The sequence below is a fragment of the Prunus avium genome, chromosome 6, assembly GCF_965620075.1.
Source record: "Prunus avium chromosome 6, drPruAviu1.hap1.1, whole genome shotgun sequence".
Lineage (NCBI taxonomy): Eukaryota > Viridiplantae > Streptophyta > Magnoliopsida > Rosales > Rosaceae > Prunus > Prunus avium.
In genome coordinates, this window is record NC_142289.1 from 26,755,583 (window position 1) to 26,773,735 (window position 18,153).

Here is an 18,153-nt window from a genome sequence, read left to right on the forward strand (position 1 = left end):
AAATAAAAAATAAAAATGTCAGATAAAAAAAAGAAGAAGAGGGGTTGCATGAGTTATGAGTCATGAGTCATGACCCGCCCGCCATTGACTCAAACATCTAGATGGAGTGGGGCCCATATCATCTTGAAGTAATCAAATTGAAGTACTGACCCCTGAGTTTATATCATCTGCATGCAATTCGATTTATTTGCTTAGAAAGGGTTCTCATCATGAATTTCTTATGGTGGTTGGCCGTGGTAGTAGTAATAGGAATAGGAGTCAATGGTGGAGTAGGCCATGAAGATTGCGGAGAAACAAGATGTCACCCAGACGGCCCAGCCATCCGATGGCCATTTCGACTTAAAGATAGGCAGCCAATCCATTGTGGCTTCGGGGGCTTTGATATTTCTTGCGACGAATACAAAGCGACTTTGCTCGATATGGCATCATCAACTAAGTTCATTGTTGAAGAGATTAACTACACATCTCATGCAATTAGAGGAATTCCTTATTATGGTTGCTTGCCAAGGGAGTTGTTTTACAGTAATGGTTCTTCTCCCTTCGAATTCGTAGGCCGCGCAATCTTATTCAGTTGTCCACCGTCAACAGAAAGAGATGAATATTGTTCCAGCATAGATGGTAAGGGTTGTCTGGCGAGATTGAGCCATGGCAACAATTCTGGTAACCATATTTACGCTGTCATTGGTTATGAATGTTCCATTGATGAAATGCCCCTAGTGTCTTGTATCAAGGTGCGTGACTTCACATCAGATTCGAAATATGAGGGGTGGCGAACATTGCGTTGGTCCGTTCCATCAAGTGAACATTGCAAAGGTATTTTACACTCCAAGTTTACTTTCCAACTATAATTTCAAGATTAATTGAAGATTCTATGCAAACTATAATTTCGGATTTCATTGATTTGAAAACCGGCCCTTATTTCATGAACAACATTTACAGGTCGTAATCATAGAAGGCCAAATCTGAAGATATTAGGTGAGCTATATCCGCAAACCTTCATTTCATTTCTTTTATGAATATAATGGGGAGGAAGTTAATCAAGGGTATGTTTGGAAGAGAGTTTAAAATGGCTAAAAATGCTTTAAAACACGTTTGACACAAAAAGAAAATATTTGCAGGTATTCCCGCACTCTGTTTAGTTCTAATAGCGACGGGGACGACAATCTACTATGTCTACAACTCAAACAAAAAGGAAAAAGAAAATCAGCTTAGAATTGAAAGATTTTTGGATGAATACAGAGCGATGAAGCCAAGTAGATATTCCTATGCTGATATTAAAAGGATAACAAATCAATTCAAGGAAAAGTTGGGTCAGGGGGCCTATGGAACGGTGTTCAAAGGAACTCTTTCCTCTGAGTTACTTGTTGCTGTTAAAATGCTCAACAATTCAAGTGAAAAAGGGGAAGATTTCATAAATGAAGTGGGGACTATGTGTCAAATCCACCATGTCAATGTGGTTCGCTTGGTTGGATTTTGTGCCGATGGATTTATTCGTGCTCTTGTTTATGAATACTTACCAAATGGTTCATTGCAAAATTTCTTATCATCAGCAGATAATAAGAATTCATTCCTTGGTTGGGACAAGTTACAAGATATCGCTTTTGGAATAGCCAAAGGAATTGAATATCTTCACCAAGGGTGTGACCAACGGATCCTCCACTTCGACATCAAACCACATAACGTATTGCTAGACCAAGATTTCACTCCAAAAGTTTCTGATTTCGGTTTAGCCAAGTTTTGTGCTAAGGATCAAAGCGCAATATCGATGACTACAGCCAGGGGGACCATGGGCTACATTGCACCCGAAATCTTCTCAAGGAACTTCGGCAATGTCTCCTATAAGTCAGATGTCTATAGTTTTGGAATATTGTTACTTGAAATGGTTGGAGGTAGAAAAAACTTTAAAGTCATGGAAGACTCCACTAGCCAAGTCTACTTCCCAGAATGGATCTATAACCTATTAGAGCAGGGCAACGACCTACGAATTCATATTGGTGACGATGAAGCAGATGTTACAATTGCTAGGAAACTTGCAATTGTGGGTCTATGGTGCATTCAATGGCATCCAACAGATCGTCCTTCAATGAAAGTTGTAGTTCAAATGTTGGAAAGAGAAGGTAATAATCTAGCCATGCCTCCTAATCCTTTTGCGAGCACCTCAAGTTGAAGGAGATAATGAACAGACCTCTATGCTGAAGAAGCACATGTGCCTGCATGGATTATACCACTCACTTATGAGATAAGTCATTGAGTGTTATTATAATAAGATTGTTATGGTATTTTAGTGTTAAGGAGATAGTACTAGTTAATTAAGAAACTAGTTTGAGTTCAATAGATTTCAATGTAAAGTATTAATTAGATAGCAATAATTCATCAAAGCAGTACATGTTATAATTGAGACTAAGATGGTGTCTCTTTTTCTATATATTCATAAATAATGGTGTATTTTGCTATATATTCATATATAATGGTGTATTTTGAATTATAGAAAGGAAAAAAAGGGAGACCCATATTGTCTTATTAACCAAAATATTCATGATTTAGGTCATTACTCAAAGATGATTGTTACAAAAAATTACTTAAATAAATAGAAGAACTACTCAATACTTCTTATAAACGATGATTACCCAAAAAATGAATAATTGGAATTATGTGATGACATTGTGAAATAAACTCAAATAGATATTTTTCCCCTTTGTATTTGAATGGTCGTGTAGTTTAGATATCCAAATAAATGATTCTTGGTCCACTCCCATCAACAACACAATAAATTAATCAAAAAGGCGCAGAAGAGTCCACGTATTGTACTCAAAACTTCAAAGACAACTGTTATACTATATGCATGACATATATTTGCGACCAATTAATCAAAAACATTTTGCAATAAAAGTGACCACAAAAGATGTTCTGATGAGGTTAGCATAACGTTCTTCTAATAGAGAAGCATTTTAAAAAATTTATTGAAAACTCAAGTGTTTTCTGGATGATTCTTGAAAATACACCTAATACGTGCTTCTCTATAAAGCACTTTTGTGACTCATTCTTTTGTTAAACATTACTAAAAGCAATTTTATGCTAATTAACGTGTCATGTTTTAAATTGTTAGACAACTTGTAAATGTAGAGACCTAACAGGAAATCCAAATTCAACTTCCGAAACAATCCATAGGAATCGAACATTGAGCGAACCAATTATAGCAATAACAATAAAAATTATTATTAAAAAAATATTGACCGAACCCCAAAGTACAATACCAAACCATGTAAGAAAATGAAAGCAGCTTACCAAATTGGCATGTAAAAATATACGCCAACAGGGAATATTTAACAAAATGTTATATATTTCCTAGACTATATATTATGCAAAATGTCTTTAACACGAACCTCCACTTCCGATATAACACCACATAATATATATTTGCTTGATATCCCAAGAAAAAAAAAAGGGAATTTGTGGGAGGAAGAAACTAGAACATATAAAAGAAAGAAGGAACAAAATTTCTCTTTGCATTTATTCATTTATTTATTTAAAGAAATTTCCTATTAAGAGGGGCGATAGTATACCAAATACACACACAACACAAATATTAAGACTCGAATCTAGGACTCGAATCTAGGACCGTGCTCGGAGTCCAATTTTCCTATTACCAAATATCCTGTGCCACCCTATTTCCCTACTAACTTTTTGACATGTGGCAAACCACTTAACAGCACTTTTAACCATGTTAACGCTGTTAAGTTTACCTCTCATCATCCTAACCAGCCAATCTCTGTCCTCCCCTACTCTGACTTAAGCCTTGCTGTTCCAGCCCCACCCCACCACCACGAGACCGCCCCTCCCTCTCTCTCTCCCCTACTTACCGCTAGCCAAACAAGACAGAGACAGAGAACCACCCCACCCCTCCTGCACATAAACTTTAAAAAATTCCAACCCAAAATTCCAAATTTTAGAATTAAAAATCCATTCTTTGATGTTTCGTGGGTGCAAATTGGTTGAACTGGATTCATCGACCATGGGTGCCAGTCGGCTTGGTTGGTGTTGAGAGTATGGGGGTTTCAGTCAGTTTTCGGGAATGAGAATTGAGGCACAATCTAGGAGAGAGAAGCATTAGACTACACGAATGGTTTTTGAATATGAATTAATTTTGGTTTTCTTTCTCTTTGAATTTGGGTTCTTTTGGATTTTGTGACTAGGATGCTGTTGTGGCCTAAGAGGGGTTTGAGAGTCTAAAGCTTTCTGCTCTTGGGACAAAAAGGGGCTCAATTCTCAAACCTTAGAAATATCCTCAATTGAGAGATGGTGCAGGGTGGGGTTGCCATTGAAGTAAGAAAAAAAAGGTGCTGGTGGTTGGCAACGGGTTAAACTCACAGAGAGAGAGAGAGAGAGAAGATCTTTTGGCGGTGGGGAGGTTGCTGGGGTAGAGGTCGGGGATGTAAGGATGGTGTGGGCTGCGCATATTTTATTTTTTGCTATTTTAATAAAAATAAATGGAATTAACAGAGTTAAGTGGTGTTAAGTGGCTTGCCACATGTCACGAAGTTAGCAGAGAAACAGGGTGGGCACATTTGGTAACAGGAAAATTGGACTCACCTTGCCCGGGGGAGCAATTACTCCAAACCACTACATTAGTGGGTCCTTTGCATTAATCATTGAAGTGTGATGTGTCACTTTTTTGGCTTTTGGATGAAATTTAAATGAGATGGCATGTTTATAAAAAAGGCCAAACGGAATATGGCAAAGAAAATCAAAGCGGAGGATCTTAATCATTGAAGTGTGATCCTCATTAAAATGATCTGAATCATTCATTTGAAAACATTAGGCATCTAATTGCGATAAAAGAATAAAAGACGAACATAATACTTCCTATAAATAATAAAAAAACATTCATGATAATAATTAAATGAATAAATAATTTTCAATTTGGCTAATTTTTTTCTTATTAGCCCACAAACCAGGTTAAGCATATAGCCCTTGAGTTTATATATATCTCCGAATAAATGATTCTTCCCATCAACATGAAAATAAATTAGTCTATATATTATTTCCAAGGGAATAGAGCCATTCTCTCTGCTAAAACAAAGTTGCAGAACATACCAAGCTAGTATTGTGCTGAAAACTGTTGACTAATATTCAAACACAGCTGTTATGAGAGGTACTCGTCTTTTATCGCTGTCCCCATTCTGAGACAGCCCCAAGAAAATTTCCTTTCCGGTGAAATTTGTAATTTGCAAATTGGGGCCATATGCATGGTCCTCCTACGTGGACCCAACGAGAAAATAGAAAAGTAGAAGTTTGTACGTAAAACGTGTAAATTGGGGGGCCTATTGTGTAACGTCTTGTCACTCCATCTCTGATTATTGGGGAAGACGTTGACCATATACTCATCTACTCATGAGGTTTCAATGGTGGTTGGCATCCTCAATCAAAATGTTAAATTGAAAGTCATGGTCATGGACCATTGTGCTGATAGCCTAACACTCCCATTTGCCATTTTCTTTCTTCAGTGTGTGAATGCTTGAATTTTTGTCCACCGACACTACTTGGCTAATTATTTCACCTCTCTTTTTTCCATCTCTGATTATTGGAGAAGACTTTGACCATATACTCATGTTCTCGTGAGGTTTCAATAGTGGTTGGGCACCCTCAAAATGTTAAATTGAAAGTCATAGTCATAGTATTTATGTACTAAGTATTGATAAAAAGTATTTTAGAAGAGAAAAGGTTTGTGGCAAAAATTAGACATAGTCATCAATCATCAGTCATCTAATTGTGGATAATAAAAAAATTAGACGAACCCAATACTTCTACAAACAATAAAAAAAAATTCAAGATAATAATTATTAAATGAAGAAAAGATTTTTGATGTGGTTAATTTTTTCTTATTAGCCTACAAACCAGGTTAAGCATAGAGCCATTGAATTTATATCTCCAAATAAATTATTTCCATCAACTTGATAATAAATTAGTATGTATATTGTTTTCAAGCGAATAGACTATTCTCTCCGCTAAACTCAAAGGAAATTTCCTTTTAGGTGAAGACTAATGAAATTTCCAAAAGGAAGACTTTTAAGTCTAGTGAAGCAAGAATCCAAGTCTAACCAGGCAATGTAGAGGAAGACTTTGACCATATACTTGGGTTGGGTGGTATATTTCCTCACCACAGCACCACGCACAAGGAAAGGAAATCATGTCTGATTGTTCTCATCCTATTCCCAAATAAAAAAATACAAAGAAAATACTTGTCTATTTATCGTTGTCCACATTCTGAGACACCCCAAGTAAATTTTCTTTCCGTTGAAACTTGTAATTTGCAAATTGGGGCCGACAAGAAATTAGAAAAGCACAAGTTTGTACGTAAAAAGTTTGTCACTCCCACTAGACTTGAGCTCAACAAAAATGAACAGAACTTTTTACGTAAAGTGTTTAAGAGGGGAGTCATTGTCCCATGTGTGCCCTTTTCTTTCTTGTAAGACCCATGTCTTGGGGAAACAAGAACGGTGAGTAATCCCACATCGCTCGGGGAGGGAAAGGTGAAGTGCTTTAAATGTGTGGGCACTTCTCTTCCTAGAACGAGGCCTCCTGTGGTTGGCACCCTAGCTTGAGTCACGGGCAAGATAGTGGAAGGTGAGCCCAGGAACAAAACCCAGCGGGCCGAGGCCCGGGCTGGGACAATATCGTGCTGTGGCAGAGTGGGGCCCACCATGTCTTCCCTGTACGAGGCCTTTAATTGTCACATCCCGGATCGGCTCCGCCGTAGCACGATATTGTCCGCTTTGGGCCCCCCTCTCTGGCCCTCACGATTTTGTTTCTGGGAGCTCATGACCAACTTCCCAGTGGGTCACCCATCCTGGGATTGCTCTCGCCCCCAACTCGCTGAACGTCAAGCCCTTAAGGGAGGTGGATTGTAAGATCCCACATCGACCAACGGAGAGGGGGTTGATGTGCCTTATATGTACATGCCCGCATCCATCTAGCACGAGGCCTTTTGGGAGCTGACTGGCTTCGGAGTTGTAGGAACTCCGAAGTTAAGCGAGTTGGGGGCGAGAGCAATCCCAGGATGGGTGACCCACTGGGAAGTTGGTCGTGAGCTCCCAGAAACAAAACCGTGAGGGCCAAAGAGGGGAGGCCCAAAGCGGACAATATCGTGCTACGGCGGAGCCGATCCGGGATGTGACATTTCTTCAGTGTGTGAATGCTTGAATTTTTGTCCACCGACCTTGCATGGCTAATTATTTCACTTCTTTTTTTTTTTTTTTTTTCCATCTCTGATTATTTTTCTTCAATGTGTAAGTGTAATATTTAGATGAGAGTATGTCAATATTTCCTATGAACCCCTCTACTTAATTATTATTTTAAAGTTTTTATCCAGAAGCTCCAACCTCTTATTATCAAGTTATTACAACATTAGCCATTACTTTATGCCCACTCCACAACGTCATCTTACAAAAAGTTACTCAAATAAATGGATGAACTCAATACTTCTTATAAACGATGATGACCTAAAAATTGAATGATTCGAATCATGTGATGACATTGTGAAGTAAACCTAATTATATATTTAGCCCCTTTGTATATGAATGGTGGTATAGTTTAAATATCCACATAAATGATTCTTGGTATACTACCATCAACATGACAATAAACTAGTCCAAAAGGTGCAGAAGAGTCCACATATTGTGCTCAAAACTTCAAACACAACTATTATACTGCATGAGAGGGTACTTGTCTACTTATTGTTGTATACATGCTGAAACAACGAGAGACTTGGACCATTTAGTTGGCCTGAAATCTCCACAATGCTTTTCCAACCCATATATTCAAGTGAGGAAGCAATTTTTTCTGCATTAATTTGATGAAATGAGTTATATCGACTTCAAAGAAGAAATATGAGTCCCACATTTAATTACCATATGATAAAGCCTGTTACTTTTTAATTTTGATTTAAATTATAAAAGATGACATATAATAATAATTTATTCTTTAGTTGCAAGATATTGCTTTCGGAATAGCCACACTATAACGAATTGAATATCTTTACCTAGCTAGGGTGTCACCACCGAATCCTCCACTTCCGATATAACACCACATAATATGTATTTGCTAGATATCCCAAAAAAATGTTAATATAATGCTGCCCAATCGTTTGGGTCAATTTAACAATATCATTAAATGATCTGAACATGAATTAAAAATCACCCTTATAAAAAGTTACCAAATTTGAAAACATTCAGGCATCTAATTGCGATAAAAAAATAATAGACGAACACAATACTTCCTATAAATAATGAAAAAACATTCATGATAATAATTAAATGAATTAACAATTTTCGATTTGACTAATTTTTTTCTTATTAGCCCACAAACTGGGTTAAGCATATAACACTTGAGTTTATATATATCTCCAAATAAATGATTCTCGGTCCACTCCCATCAACATGACAATAAATTAGTTTATGTATTGTTTTCAAGGGAATAGACCATTCTCTCCGCTAAACTCAAAGGTGCAAAACATACCTGGCTAGTATTGTGCTCAAAACTGTTGACTAGTATTGTCTTCCTACATGGACCCAACAAGAAAATAGAAAAGTAGAAGTTTGTACGTAAAACGTGTAAATTGGGGGCCTATTGTGTAACGTGTTGTCACTCCTAGAAATGAACTCAACAAAAATCAACAGAACTTTGTACATAAAGCGTTTAAGAAGGGGGACCATTGTGCTGACAACCTAACACTCCCATGTGCTCTTTTCTTTCTTCAGTGTGGGAATGCTTGAATTTTTGTCCACCAACACTGCTTGGCTAATTATTTCACTTATCCTTTTCCCTCTTTGATTATTGGGGAAGACTTTGACCATTTACTCATGTTATGTGGCTCTCATGGGGTTTCAATGGTCGTCACTCCCACTAGAATTGAACTCAACAACAGAACTTTGTACGTAAAGCGTTTAAGAGGGGAGTCATTGTCCCATGTGCCCTTTTCTTTCTTCAGTGTGTAAATGCTTGAATCTTTGTCCACCGACACTGCATATAGTCAAGTCACTTCTCTTTTTTCCATCTCTGATTATTTTCCTGGATCGTTTTGTAGCTTTGTGCATATAGTCAAGTCAAGTCAGCTAGTACAATTGCTAAACTGCTTCTCTTTCTGTATTCTCAGTTCCGATTGGTGGTTGGGGGTGGGGGGGTGGTGTTTTGTGTGGGATTTGCTTGCTGTAAGATGCTGAGATCATTAAGCAAATGATAATTAATTAGCTCTACATCTTTTTTCCGTTTAATCTTGTTATAAAGAAAACAGTGACTGCTGCGCAACGTTGTTTTTGTAAATGGTTTGTATTTGTGTTTTCCCAAAAATGTGAAAGCCCTATTTTTTTGTTGGTGAGTTTTTGGAGCAAAAACACACCAAGTTCATACTAAACTCCAAACCCATTTTTAACTTAATGGGTGTATTCAATCTGTACTTATAAAGCACCTCCTTAAACAACTCCTCTTTGTTAAGAGTTTGCTTGTTACCTACTTTCTTCCCTTTCAGCTCTCCCATGAAATTTCCTTTATGACAAAAAAAATGTAGGCATGAATCAATGAATACATAGACGTGGATTTGAGAAACTAATCAAGAGAGGAACATGAATCAAAATAATGAAAAACACATAAGATATTTACGTATTCGTTACTGTAGCTAGGGAGTTGCGTCACTTGAGGAGAGCCATCTATTTGTATATTTATCAATCACAAAGTCATTAGATGTCTTGAGTTGAGTGTGTTGGTCAGATTTTTGGTATTAATATTTTCTTAAAAACTCTACAAAAGTTATTCATTTAATAAATTCTTTAATTTTATAAATATCACAAAAAAATTTAAAACTTTTTAAAAGTCACAATTGAATATCAGTAAATTTTTATAAATTTTTTAAAAATCTAAAATAAATACCTCACTTTTTAAATTTCATTAAAGTCATTAAAATTCATCATACTTGCACCCCCTAAACTTTAGGTGATTAATAAGACAAAATCTAAAATAAAAAAAAGGTTTAGTGGTTACAACATGTAAATTGGGGCCATACATGGGACATGGACCCGACAAGAAAATAGAAAAGCAGAATTTTGTACGTAAAATTTGTAAATTGGGGGGCCTATTATGTAACGTCTTGTCACTCCCACTAGAATTGAACTCAACAACAATCAACAGAAACTTCGTACATAAAGCATTTAAGAGGGGGACCATTGTGCTGACACTCCCATTTGCCCTTTTCTTTCTTCAGTGTGTGAATAATGCTTGAATTTTTGTCCACCGACACTGCTTGGCTAATTATTTCTACAATGTGTGATTGTATTTGTGGATCGTTTTGTAGCTCTGTGCATGTCAAGTCAAGGCAAGTCAGCGAGTACAATTGCTAAACTAAAAAGTACTCTCTGCAGTCAACTGCTTCTCTTTCTTCGTCCACTCCCATCAACAGTGTTTGTCAGCTCGCTATATAATTAACTTAAATTAGTTAAATTCATCATGCAATGTATTTCCTTCCAATTTTTTGTGATAAACTAGTAGATAATCGATAATATCCTGATATTTTCATCGAAATTTTCATGTTTTTGGACTACCGATATTTCCAATACCATCAATATTTTAGACCTTGGCAGAAGATACCAAGTAAGTGCTCAAAACTATTGATTAATATTCAAACACAGTTGTTATGAGAGGTACTTGTTCACATTCTGAGACACCCCAAGGAAATTCCCTTTCCGTTGAAACTTGTAATTTGTAAATTGGGGCCATATGCATGGTCTTCCTACATGGACCCAACAAGAAAATAGAAAGCACAAGTTTGTACATAAAACGTGTAAATTGGGGGGCCTATTGTGTAACGTGTTTTCACTCCCACTAGAATTGAACTCAACAAAAATCAACAGAACTTTGTACGTAAAGCGTTTAAGAGGGGGGTCATTGTGCTGCCACTCCCATGTGCCCTTTTCTTTCTTCAGTGTGTGAATGCTTGAATTTTTGTCCACCGACACTGCTTGGCTAATTATTTCACTTCTTTTTTTACCATATCTGATTATTGGGGAAGACTTTGACCATATACTCATTTTATGTGGTTCTCATGAGGTTTCAGAGCAAGTCCACCCTTGCTTCAAAACCGGGCAAAAGGCAGCCCAGGGGGGAAGGAAGCAGCTCCAGCGCGCAAGGGCCAGCCCTGGCAAGAGCTGGGTCCCACGAGCCCAAGCAAGCCCACGGGCAAATTCAGCCCGAGTTGCTGCCTGGGTAGAATGATGCAACAGCAACCAAAAAAAAAACCAAAAATTCCAGAATTTTTTTAAAATAAATGCATAGGCATATTCTTTACTTCCCACACCAAAAACTCTATACAAATTCATCTTCTCATATCTCATGTGAATAGTATTTGCCCTTGCCCTAGCCTTTTGGGGTGGAACCAAAAAAGGCAAGGCTGCCACTATTCACATGAATAGTGGCAGCCCTTGCCTTGCCTTAGCCTTCATGGGTGGACTTGCTCTCAATGGTGGTTGGGCATCCTCAAAATGTTAAATTGAAAGTTATAGTCATAGTATCTATGTACTAAATATTGATAAAAAGTATTTTAGAAGAGAAAAGGTTTGTGGCAAAAAAAATAATAAGAAGAAGAAGAAGAAGAAGGAGGCTTGTTTTCCCTTATTAGATCATAAAGAAGTGTTACGAGAATATGTGAAATTTTAGTGTTCCAATTGGTCCATTGCAAAGTTTCTTATCATCAATATATAATAAGAATTCATTCTTTAGTTGCAAGATATCGCGACCACATAATGTATTGCTAGACCAAGATTTCACTCCAAAAGTTTCTGATTTTGGTTTGGCCAAGTTTTGGTTAATTAATATTGTGGCTGAGGATATGAAAGTGAATACAATATTTATTATCTTTATATGTAATATGAGCAATATGTGGTAAGGGGGGATCGACCTGGGTATGTAAGTAAATGTTCTTAATCATTTGAGATACAAAGTCCCGTAGTACTATTAGTTTTTTCTTCTTCATGTAAATATGTAATGCTTCAATGTGCTAAGCCTAATTTACGTGATATTATGTTAGTATTTAAGAAGTTGTTTGAAAGTTTGTTTAGACCAGAAACACTACAGCACAACCCATTATTAAGTTAATATGACACTATATATAAAAAAAATAAAGTTAATACAATGCTAACAAAGTGTTGGGGTCACTTAACAATATCATTAAAATGATCTAAATCGTTATATTTTAAGTCGTGAATCAAATATCATCCTTACAAATAGTTAGCCATGTTTGAAAACATTCATCAGTGATAATTGTGGTAAAAAGAAATTAGACGAACACAATACTTCTATAAACAATAAAAAAATTCAAGATAATAATTAAATGAAGAAACGATTTTTGATGTGGCTAATTATTTTCTTATTAGCCTACAAATCGGGTTAAGCATAGAGCCATTGAATTTATATCTCCAATTTAATGATTCTGGTCCACTCCCATCAACTTGATAGTAAATTAGTCTATACATTGTTTTCAAAGCGAATAGACCATTCTCTCCGCTAAACTCAAAGGAAATTTCCTTTCAAATGAAGACTAATGAAATTTCCAAGGAAGACTTTTAAGTCTAGTGAAGCAAGAATCCAAGTCTAAGCAGGCAACGTAGAGGAAGACTTTGACCATATACTTGTGTGGTATATTTCCTCACCACAACACCATGCACACGGAAAGAAAATCATGTCTGATTGTTCTCATCTCACCCTATTCCCAAAGAAAAAAAGGACAAAAGAAAAAACAAACAAAGAAAGTGCAATGATAATTCAACAGTTGTTCAACAATAGGACTTCATGGAAGCAATTTGAGTCCTACATATATATTTAATGATAAAACATGTTACCTTTTATCTTTATTTAAATTATTTAAAACAAAACAAAAAACAAAAAAGTAAGAAAAGACTGATGGGGTTTCAATGGTTGTTGAACTTTTTGAGCTAACAAACTTTAATATCAAAGAGCCACCTAGGTTACGCAACAGCACAAGACTCCTCTTTCCCTTACTAGATCAAAAAGAAAAGCAAAGTGTATTGATTTAATGCAATTGCTCCCTTACGTAGGGTTTTGGGTTCAAATCCTAATATCCGTGTAGTGTGTGTGAGTTTAGTACTATCACCCCTATGAATAGAAAAAGTCCTTAAAAAAAAAAAAAAAAAAGCTCAGGAAAAGAAGTGTTATGAGAAAATGTGAAATTTTAATATGCTCCAATAATTCGGTTAAAAATAACTTTTGGCGTTTTGATGTAGCTTGGAGTAAAAGATACCCCATTCAATTGCATTGAAAACTATAACTTTCAAGGAAAAAAAAATGCTAGACAAATAAATACCTTGAAGAGGGAGAGAGAGAGTTCAATTATTGATGAAAAGTGGATCATATGGCCTTCTATCATTGGGCCGTGTTGAACTTTTATGATTTAAGCATTTCTTTAGGCTAATTTGGGTTGGGTATGAGTTTTGGTACTTCAGCCCAAGCCCGCCCACACAGACAGAGCCATTAGGGCTTGAACTTGTCTGGTAGAATTTAGTTTGGCTGGTTTGGGCTACATTGCGTTAGTAGGTTATTAAATTCTATGAATCCACTTTACGAGTAGTTGGTTAGAACATCTAGGCTTGCCGATGCTAACGGATTTGAAAATGGATGGGATATGTGTTCAAAAATCAAAAGATATTTTTAGGATCAATGATCTAATAACAGAGATGTGTATGGAATGAGAGTGTAACTTTTAGTTTTAATAGCAATGTCTTCAATCTTTTAGCCCAAATTCAGAAGAGATTATACCACTCTACCATATTCCTATAGGGCTGAAGGTTGGTTTCGATTATTGATGGGACAGGCAAATATAGTAGCTCTGTCCGCAAAACTGAAACTTAACAAGGTTTAAGAAAAAAACAGAGGATAGGGGAAGCATGTATAAATGCCATAAAGGGCAGGATACAAGCTGAGTTGCCGGCTTTCGCCTTTGCCGTTGATGCAAACTTTCCTCTCACTCTATATGCCTTTGCTTTGGTCTCAACACCTTCTTTTTCTTTTGGTCAAAACCTCAACACCTTATTTTCCATTGTTCGCATTTTTCATTCTCATTATTGCTAGAAGGACCTTACATTGCATTCCAAATTGGCAGGAATTTTCTCAAACAATGTCTATCCTGTTCTTTGCACATCAACATAGCTACCAATAACCAAAGGCAGAGGCTAATTATTTGCTTAACTCAATTACATGTAAATTAAAAATATTTGTGGTATGATCAAATATGAAAAACATGTTTAACTGGCACTTAAGTAGAGTTGCTAAATTTACCTTACATACATCCACATCGTGACTAATATTAAATCATTTAATTCGCATCTGCAACCAAACTAATCTCTTCAGATTCTGAACCACTTGATGCGCAGTATAAGATTCAGGTTTCCTCACATAACTGTGTTGAGTTTTTCTTCTCTATTTATATACATGATTGTACAATTACAAATATTCAAAAATTGAGCTGTTACATATCAAGAGGGGCTGTGATCAAGGTGTTGAGGCCCAAAAAATCCATGGTTTGGCTCGAATAAATTCATAACCCAAAACGATATATTATTGGAAAAAGACCCGATTTGGAATACACGAAAGTCTGCCATGCACAAGCCACACCCTGCATGCCATGCCAAATAAAAATATGTCATGCTAGAAATTGAGATTAAAATTATAAAGATGCATTTAGCTCTGCAAATCCATGCCAATTATCCTATCAAGCGTCATAATTAAAAGCATGCCAAACGACATGCCATGCCAAGCAGGAAATTATTATTTCACACCCAATCGCACTACAAGCTTAAGTGGGCCCAAGCCACTCGAATGCCCGGGGCTTGCTTGAGTGGGTTGTGGTATGGATGGTAACGAGTTGTCATGGGGCCCATTGATGGGTCGAGAAATGGAAGTCTCGGGTCGCTTGGGGGCCTCGGGACTCAAGCCCATTTTCTTAGGCCCAAACATGGGTAAGCACGAGAGAGGAGATGGACCATTGCTAGAGATGATGAGGACATAAACTATCACATTTATTATCCCTAAATATATTTGTTAGTAATTGATTTTCTTACAATTTTAGTTAATTAGGTTTGTTTTTCACTTTTGCACTTGCTTACATACCCATTACATAATTGATGATGATTTCATTATTTTATCTTAAGGTTGAAGAAGATCATTGGATGCTAGTAGGCAAATGGATGCAACAACCAATGAAACAAAAAGATGAAGAATTTGGAGAATGGAGTCATCAACACTATGAAATAAGTAAAGGAAAAAGCCAAAGGTTGGTTGTATTCATTAAGGGCTAGATCCATAGGTTCTTGGGGGGAAATGACTCAAACATTTTTTAACAAATATTTTCCTAATCACAAGACAATTTCTCTTAAGAAAAGAATCTCAAATTTCTCTCAAAAGGAAAATGAAACTTTATATCAAACTTGGGAAAAATTTAAAGAGCTTTTGAATTTGTGCCCACACCATGGCTTTGAAAACTGGCGTCTTGCTAGTTATATCTATGAGGGACTTCTCCTCCGTGATCGCCAATTTGTTGAGTCTATGTGTAATGGAAATTTTATGCAAAAAGACCCTGATGATGCCCTAGAATTTTTGGATGAAATTGCTGAAAAAGCTCATCAATGGACTGACTGTCCCCAGTCTAGTTGAGACCACTGATCGTTCAAGAATTGCCACATCTTCTACTAATAAAGGAATTTACCAATTAAAAGAAGAAGATGATTGGAAATTAAAATTTGAGGTTTTGACTAAAGAGATAGCTGCTTTGAAAACGGAAAAATCAAATTTGCCACAACCTGTTTTTCCAGCTGATGTTAATCAAGTATGTGATTCTTGTTATGAGATTGGTCATACTGTTAAAAATTGTCCGATTTTTCAGGAAATGAAAGGAGCTTATGAGGAGCGTTGTGCTGCTGTTGGAAACTTTAAACAACAATATTCTCCTTTTTCTAACACTTACAATCCAGCAACAAGAAATCATCCAAACTTTCGTTGGAACAATGAGTCACAACCTCAAGTAAGTGATAGAAATTCTTTCAATCATCAGTTTCCTACAACTAATACATTTAATGCTAGACCTTCTTTGAGGGATACTCTTCAAGCATTTATGCAGGAACAACAGAAGCAAAATCAAAGGTATGATACCTTGTTTGGTCAAATGGTTGAAGAAAATAAAGAAATTAAAAGCCAAATTTCTAAATTGACAAATTCTTTTGCAATAAATGAAAAAGGAAAATTTCCTTCTCAAACTCAACCAAATCCCAAGAATGTTAATTCGTGTGAAACCTCAATTGAACATGCTAAGTCTGTCATTGCTCTTAGAAGTGGTAAAATAATTGATAACACACCTTCACCAAAGGAAGTTGAAAAATCTAAGAATAATGATGAACTAAACAAGTCCAAATTGAGTGAATTAAATGAATATCATTTTCCTGCTCCTTTTCCCCAAGCTTTAAATCCTCCAAAGAAATTGAATCAAAATTCTGAAATTTTGGATGTTTTTAAAGAAGTCAAAGTTAATATTCCTCTGTTAAATGCTATTAAACAGATCCCTTCTTATGCTAAATTTTTAAAAGATCTGTGCACTTTTAAAAGAAAGCATCAGGTGAAGAAAACTGCATTTTTGACTGAACATGTGAGTGCATTGTTGCAACATAAGATCCCTCCTAAATACAAAGATCCAGGAAGTCCCACTCTTTCATGTGTAATTGGAAAAAATTACATCAATTGTGCTTTGCTTGATTTGGGGGCTAGTGTAAATTTATTGCCTTATTCAGTGTACTTACAGCTAGGTCTTGGTGAGCTTAAACCTACAAAGGTAAATTTGCAATTGGCTGATCAATCAGTAAGGACACCGCGAGGGATTATTGAAGATGTGTTGGTCCAAGTGGACAAATTTTATTATCCTGTTGATTTTATTGTTTTGGAAACTGCACATGTTTCAAATTCTGATAATCAAATTCCTGTAATTTTAGGACGTCCTTTCTTGGCTACTCGTGATGCTAACATTAATTGCAGAAGTGGAGTCATGAAACTTTGTTTTGGAAATATGACTATGGAAGTTAATGTTTTTAATGTTTATAAACAGTCATCTGGGGAGGAAGATGAACCTGAATCTGTGAATTCTATCTCAACTTTATCGCATGATCAATTTACGAAAAGTAGTGTTGTTTCTTGTTCAGAAAAATTTCAAATTAATTCTAATGGTTCTGATTTAACAAGAAATTCACAAATTACTGAAATTGGTTCATTATTTGATGCTTTACAGGTACAGGAAGGGATTGGCTGGAAACCCAAAATTGACAAACTTCCACCTTTATATGATGAGCCTATGATGTCAAGTGTAAATGAGGCTCCTAAAGTGAAATTGAAATTGTTCCCTAAGTCTTTGTCAAACAGTGAAGTTGACACTTCTCCTGTGGTATCCATTTCTAAACCCAATTATTTTCAGGGAGAAAATTACTCAAAGACTTTTCAGCATTTAGGTGACTTCTATCCCACTCGTTATAATTTCGTTCCAACATGTCTCTCATATTTTTCCTTTATAACACATTGAGGACAATGTTTCATTCAAGTTGGGGGGAAGTGGAATTATTTCTGGCAATTTGTTAGTTTGTAAATTTTATTTTCAACAAAAAAAAAAAAAAAAAAAAAAACTTCATGCTTGTTGTCATCAAAACATACTTGCATTAAATTGAGATTTGATATTCATGCATGAATTTAAAATTGAGAACACTTGAGCGATACGATAACTAATCCAGTCTTTAGTCTTTTTCATTTATTTCTACTTAATGAATGATTTATGAGCTAGGCTTTGAAAAATTCACACTCACAATAATGCGCTTGAGAAGATAGAGTTTGAGATTGATTGTATTTATCTTTGTTGTCTTGAAAATAAATAAATAAATAAATAAAAAGAATAAAAAGAGAACTTTCACTTAGTAACCGGGCCTCTTGCCTAATCAGTAGTGAGTGTTCGCGTCAAACCGTGAAGTTCTTAAAAAAAAAAAAAAATGCATGTGTGACTTGTTTAGCTTTGTAGCCTTTTTAACTCGAGTTATTAAGCTCATTGGGGTGTTTCAACACCTAATGCCT

General features: G+C 36.0%; 1 protein-coding gene and 1 non-coding gene across 2 annotated transcripts; one reads left to right on the forward strand and one right to left on the reverse strand.

Moving 5' to 3' along the window:
- The first annotated feature begins 153 nt into the window (after positions 1-153).
- On the forward strand, positions 154-2,461 carry LOC110750038 (rust resistance kinase Lr10-like). Its single transcript, XM_021950288.2, has 3 exons — positions 154-813; positions 940-975; positions 1,119-2,461. The coding sequence occupies exons 1-3, from the start codon at positions 210-212 to the stop codon at positions 2,165-2,167; spliced, it is 1,689 nt and encodes a 562-aa protein (XP_021805980.2). The 5' UTR covers positions 154-209; the 3' UTR covers positions 2,168-2,461.
- Positions 2,462-15,423: 12,962 nt separating this feature from the next.
- Positions 15,424-15,530, reverse strand: LOC148293935 (small nucleolar RNA R71). Its single transcript, XR_015836888.1, has one exon. It is a non-coding gene; the product is annotated as a small nucleolar RNA R71 (small nucleolar RNA).
- Positions 15,531-18,153: the final 2,623 nt, after the last annotated feature.

Coding starts and splice junctions, on each gene's coding strand:
- LOC110750038 (XM_021950288.2), top strand. CDS start 210: ATGAATTTCTTATGGTGGTTGGCCGTGGTAGTAGTAATAGGAATAGGA. Junction 814..939: donor ATCAAGTGAACATTGCAAAG/GTATTTTACACT, acceptor CAACATTTACAG/GTCGTAATCATAGAAGGCCA. Junction 976..1,118: donor GCCAAATCTGAAGATATTAG/GTGAGCTATATC, acceptor AAATATTTGCAG/GTATTCCCGCACTCTGTTTA.